Genomic DNA, 6,263 nt, shown 5'->3' on the forward strand with positions numbered 1-6,263 from the left:
TGGAGGGTAAAGCAAGAAGGATTAAAGGAGGGTGCTCAAGGCAGTTTCAACCAGGCTGCTGTTAGATGAGCTGGATTCTGAAGACTGTCCAGAATTGTTCCATCGACCTAAACAGATCTTTCAAACTGTCCATGAATTTATATCTTCTTTTCAGAAATAGAGCAATGCACTGCCCAAAACCCACAAGTCTTCCCTGTTGTGGAAAAGAAGTTAAATAGATACTTTTGTAGAAAAAAACCAAAACAAAACACCAAAACCAGTCTAAAATTTGTGTTCATCGGTAGGAATTCTCAAGCCCACACACACATACTCTTCTTCAAGTGTAATGTGTGAACTTTGCTTATGCTGGACCACGCAGTCAGGCTGGAGCGGGGGCTATGGCTTGGATTTTAGCGCTTGGCTGGTCAGCAAATGTTCTGGGGCATCTTCAGGCACGAGGGATGTGTAGCTGGGAAAGAAGTTACAGACGTGACTACAAATCCCCAGTATCTCTGCAGTTTTTTTTCAGCTGTCTTGTGCCATTTCTTGCTAGCAATGAAAGCGGGGAACCAAAGACATGTTAAAACCACTGTAGCAATTTTGATTAACTGGAAGCTAATGGAGTCTTTTAGGTCTACAGTAAGCATAAGCTCAAACAAAATAACTTTCCTCTAAATGAAAGGTAACTTGGCTGGTAACGTGAGGTAAGAACCTGAGCACAGACGGTTGCTGGGAAGTGTTTGATGTGCTTTAAGCTCACATCTCTCTTGCCCTCTGGCAAGTGTCATGTGTACACATCCATGCGTGTCCATGTGTGACCTCACTGTAAAGATCATAAAAAACATGGATAACAGTTATTGAAGAATAGGATAATACAGGTTTTTAAGAATTTAAACTTATTTAAGAATAAGCATCCTTTAATAAGTTGCCTTTGCATCCTGTTTTAGCACATAGTTGGCCAAGACATTAAAATGAAAAAAGAACCACAACAAACCAACAGTATTTTCCTGATATATGTTTCCTTCCCTCATGACCAGGAATGGTGGACTCCTCCATGATGCCAATTATGGGCTACCTCGTAGATCTGCGTCATGTGTCGGTCTATGGCAGCGTGTACGCAATAGCTGATGTTGCCTTTTGCATGGGCTTTGCCATAGGTAAGTCCAGCCTTTTCCTGCTTATAATGCACAGTTTAAAGAAGAAAATATACCACAATAGTAGGTGTGAATCCCAGCAGCATTCGCAGGCTTTGAGCAGGGGGTTCTTAGTTTGCACAAGAAATCAAAACAGAGGGAATTGTGTTTAGCATCTGTTCCCCTCTGCCGTGCTCAACTTCATTAGCTCTAAGAGGCTTGAAAGTGTCAGGCCCTGAACACAAATAAGGTATTCCTAGGAAAGAGGCATTGGAACATTTAAAACTGACACCACAGCTGTCCTCTGAATAGTCTGCAAGGGGAATAACTCCCCACTGACCCTCTGCCTCCTTGAGTGAGTGATACAGATGTCCCTAGGAACATCTCTAATTTCTTCGATGAATGTGGAGTATGGAGCCAAGAAAGGTTTATGTCGTAATTACAAACATGTCTTTACATTCCTCAAATCAATTTGTAAAGCAGGAGTTTTGTATATAAAATTACTGTGGTTTAAAGTGACTGCTGCGAATTTTGTGTCTGAGCGATCTGCAGAAAAGGGTTTTTATTTATACAAGGTCCCTCTGCTGGCGGTGCCATTGCAAAGGCCATTGGATTTCCATGGCTCATGACAATTATAGGGATTGTGGATATCCTCTTCGCTCCCCTGTGCTTTTTCCTTCGAAGTCCACCTGCCAAAGAGGAAAAAATGGTAAGCATAACATGGTTTCTTTCTTTTGATTTTGGGTCTGTATTTTTTTTTCAGTGAAACAAATGATAACTTATTTCTGCATCTTTGCCTCTAACTTCCCCCAGATGGGCTCAGTACAGTTTATTTCACCCTCCTGCATCATCTTGGGAATGAGCTCCGCCTTCTTTTTATGTCCAAGATGTATAAAGAAAAGCTTTTTATTAGTTACATGTTATAAAAGTGACTGTGATTAACAGTCTTTAACAGACTTTTTTCCCCATTAACATTCACATTTGCTGTCTGAGTCCATGTAAAAGTCTACTTTCCACAAGCCCTGGAGTTTGGAGTTCCCCTGCTTATTCCTTGAGTTCTGCCCCGGGACACCCATGAAGGTGCCTGCAGGATCCTTTCCCTCCAATTGCTCACTGTTTGCTTAGCTTGTCGCCCTCCCAAAAAAAAAAAAAATCCTGCTTTGGATTTGGTAGTCCTTTTCCTTCATTTCTCCTCCTATAACTTTCTCCTCTTTCCCTTTCTTTCCCATTGCTGTAGCTCAATTTACCCTTTATACAATGACCTTTATCTGCTCCCCTGTGCTGCTGTTCAAGACTTGCTGTTCCCATCAGTTTATACTTGCTCAGGTTCGAAAGCTCTCTTGCTGCAGGAGGGGATGCACTGCTTTGCTCACAAGGTTTCCTTCTGCTCAGCAAGAAGATGGGAAACTCCTTCAGGAATGAGAAGGCAGTGCAATCCCTCTTGTGATTCCAGGGATGGGAAACTCCTTCAGGAATGAGAAGGCAGTGCAATCCCTCTTGTGATTCCAGGGCTGGGAAAATCCTGAAAAACAAGCACCAATCTCTGTTGCAACGTCTGTAACCAGCTGCAGGACTAGCCCGCTCAGTGCTCCCTCCTCACTCATGATGAACGAAGTTGACTTGGGTTCAAAATGTAGTTGCGTGTTGTTTATTTTGGTGAAAACGTAATTTTGCATGTGCATGGTCTTACTACGCAGAGCCACATCTCTGCAAGGCAGGAGCAGAACCTGGTGCACAAGCTGCTCACGCTTTGTACCGGCACGAGTAGGAAAGCTGGAAGGATGAGTCTTGCTGAAACATTGGCATATGTGAGGGCAGAGACCTTTCATTTTGCACATATTTGGACTGCAGAATCCCAGAGATTCCAGCTAATCCCTTCTTATGACCTTTGCAGACTGCACCGATTTGTTTTATTTTTATTTTATTTTTTTACACACTTATTAAGGCTGAGGAACAGAGAAGTTAAACAAGTTAAAGGAAAAAAAAAAAAAAAGAGCCGCTGTTTGCTAGAGAAATGAAGTTTATCATATCTATATCTCCCTGTCAGCAACCAGGGAAGAGTCCTTCATTGGTCACTGACAGAATTTCACGTGTACCATGGTGATCACTGGAGGGGCTGGGTCTCTCCCTGGAGCCCAGACCCCTTCCACACTGTCTGCACACACACCCCCTGCACTCGCCCCCCCGTAAATGCAAAGTGACTCCTGTTCCCAAAGCGGCTGGTGGCAGTGAACTGATGTGCCATCTCTTGGGGGTTTGAAAAGAGCCAAAAGGAGGGTCCCAACTTCATGTTCTTTGCGTAACTAATTAAAAAACCAAACTTAATCACACTCAACATGAAATAAGTTACATAACTGTGAGTACAGACCCTGATTGTCCCATGAGAAATTAATCACAAAGGTTGTAATATTGAGGCTGGCCCCTTTTAGCTTCCCATAGACTATCCCTTTTAGCTTGCCATGGGTGCAAAATCAAAATATTTGAGGCACCACTTCCAGTAGACCCCAGTTCTGCTGTTCTGGAGGTCCATGGAAAGGGGCAGGAAAAGCAAAGCTAGTAAGGGAGGGTCAGCTTGAGGCAGGAGGGCTCCTCTCATCCATTCATCCAGCTTTTAATAGGTGATTAAATATAGAAATATAGGAGAGGTAAATTACTGTATCCAGAGAGCAGGTAGACGTATTTCAACTTAATACTGAAATACTGGTTCCTGTAAGGTAATAGAAAGTTGCTGGTGACATCTTTATGGCCAAGATCCCACCTCACACAGACCTATGGACTTGCTTTAGAATCACAGAATTGTCTAGGTTGGAAGGGGCCTTTAAGATCATCGAGTCCAACCATTAACCCAACGCTGACAAGTCCACCACTGAACCATGTCCCCCAGCACCACATCTACAGGTCTTTTAAACACCTCCAGGGATGGTGATTGATTGAACCACTTCCCTGGGCAGCCTGTTCCAGTGTCTGATAACCGTTTCAGTGAAGACATTTTTCCTAGTATCCAATCTAAACCTCACCTGGCGTAACTTGAGGCCATTTCCCCTTGTCCTATCACCTGTTACTTGGGAAAAGAGACTGCGCCCCCCCCCTCACCTCACTACAGCCTCCTTTCAGGGAGCTGTACAGAGCGAGAAGGTCTAGTGGAGTCTAGTCCAGTTTGGGTTCCGCTTTGAGGGAGGCCGGGTGAATCCCTGAGCGGTGGATGCAGCCCGAGGGCTGGGTGGTGGAAGCAACCGCGGACCTCAGCCAGAGGCTAAGCTGCAATGCTAACACTCACACTCTCTTCTCTTTCAGGCAATACTCATGGATCACAACTGCCCTGTTAAAACAAAAATGTACACCCAGAACAACATCCAGTCCTACCCCATAGGTGATGAAGAAGAAGAATATGAAAGTGATGAATAATATTGAAAGCCATATGGCATATTTTGGTGTACAAAATGCAGTGTTTCATGTGAAACATCTCATCTAGAAATAGGTTTCAGTTGTACTGTACATTTAATAGTGAAATGGTCAAAAAAACCAAAGGTATATTATTCATCGCCCATGGTTATAAAGCAGACTGCTAACCGCCTTATAAGGAGGGGAGAAGCTTTTATAGAGGATTTGTATAGTGTTAATCTTTATTTTCTGTATTTAATTTTATTGAATATTACACTATATTTTTAATTAAATGTGTAGCATAAATCTGTATAAATGTGAATTTTAAATATTTGGTTTTTTTAAAGTCAACTCATTGACCCGATATTTCGTATTTTGTTTGGAGTCATGAGTTATTGTCAAGAGCTTGGGTCTTTCTTTTCTAATTGAAAGAAAGGAATAGAGAAAAAAAAAAAGAGCAAAGCTCAAAGAAAACTTACCCAATTTGCATCCTTCTAAACCGTATCCAAGCACGTACACCCAGAGAAACTGGAGGCTGGAATTCAGAGTGTGGACATCACTAAGAGGTTTTTTGATCAACTTCAGATCACGTATTATTAAAATAAAAGGCAAATCTTTGTCGATTTCAAAAATGAGCTCTCCCTGAACCACTCATGGAATGTTGGGGAGAATAGTATTTGAAACAGAGGAGCATATAGCTGTTAGTCAGTACTATTTAGCGAAGTTTTAGCTAACCAGCTGTGCAATATGAAGCCCCAAAGACACATCACCAGGTAAACAAGTAGGTATGAATGTGCACCCGTCCTTTCCCTTAAAGGGAATAGGAACAGCATAAAAATAGTTATTATATTTCTATCTATCTTTTGAATCTTCTAATTTTACCGTCTCAACTTTATTTTTAGATACATCTTAGGTGACTGGTTAAGAAAAACTGCACTATCACAGTATTTAGTCTTTGCATGAACTGAAAGTAAGCCGGTAACTTAAGCAGTTCAAACAAAAAAACCTTAGTTTACATGATTTGCGTACACATCTACAAATTCAATATATAGTTATTTTTTAAAAAATGAAGTTAAAATATCAACTTGAAAATAATGGGGGGAAAAGAAAAAAAAAAAAAGGACCAGTTTGTTGCCAATATTTCTTAACATTTGGTGGCAGAGTCTAATACAGGAGAAGCGCTGTGTTTGGCAGCCCCCACCTGCACTGAGAAAAATCAGACTTTTAAAGAAAGTGTTTTAAAACAATCCCAGTGTCCTTACCAACCACGGTGTATCTTTTCATTTGTCAAATTAAAATCTTTACGTGCCTTCCTTCATGTAATTGCAGATGTTTTATGTACTACAGCATAGATACTATGTTTACATATAGTTTTGTAAAGTGTATATACTATGGTCAGAAAATATGAAAAACATAGTGGATCAAAGTTCAAGTATTGCTTTGTCAACAATTATGCATTCAGACCGCATTAAAATAAAGTTATCTAAAATAAATTCATGATCTATTGTAATAAAGTAAAAAATAATAATAATAAAAACAAAAAATCCCCCCCTCACGATTTGCCTTATGCATTGCGGTTTACTCTATACTGGGGGAGGGGGGGAAAAATCAGCAAATATTTCAGCTGGTGAGAAAGCACTCCTCATTTCTAATCCATTTGTACCTCAGGACAAACATGTTCACTCCAGGCCATAAATACATGCAACTCCTTTAAGTAACCGCAATAGCTTCCAAAAATCAGTCTCTCCCGGAGCTGCTGGTCTGAGATTT

The 6,263-nt window shown here is 41.1% G+C and overlaps 1 protein-coding gene across 1 annotated transcript in view; it reads left to right on the forward strand.

The window, feature by feature from the left end:
* The window catches only part of SLC18A2 (solute carrier family 18 member A2), a 28,394-nt gene extending 22,813 nt beyond the window's left edge, over positions 1–5,581 (forward strand). The window contains exons 13-15 of the mRNA XM_074158889.1: positions 1,017–1,136; positions 1,688–1,821; positions 4,407–5,581. Coding sequence (XP_074014990.1) covers positions 1,017–1,136; positions 1,688–1,821; positions 4,407–4,517 — 365 coding nt within the window. The 3' untranslated portion in view covers positions 4,518–5,581. The remainder of the gene's footprint in view (positions 1–1,016; positions 1,137–1,687; positions 1,822–4,406) is intronic.
* The last annotated feature ends 682 nt before the right edge of the window (positions 5,582–6,263 follow it).

Source organism: Numenius arquata, chromosome 15 (genome assembly GCF_964106895.1).
Source record: "Numenius arquata chromosome 15, bNumArq3.hap1.1, whole genome shotgun sequence".
Classification (NCBI taxonomy): Eukaryota; Metazoa; Chordata; class Aves; order Charadriiformes; family Scolopacidae; genus Numenius; species Numenius arquata.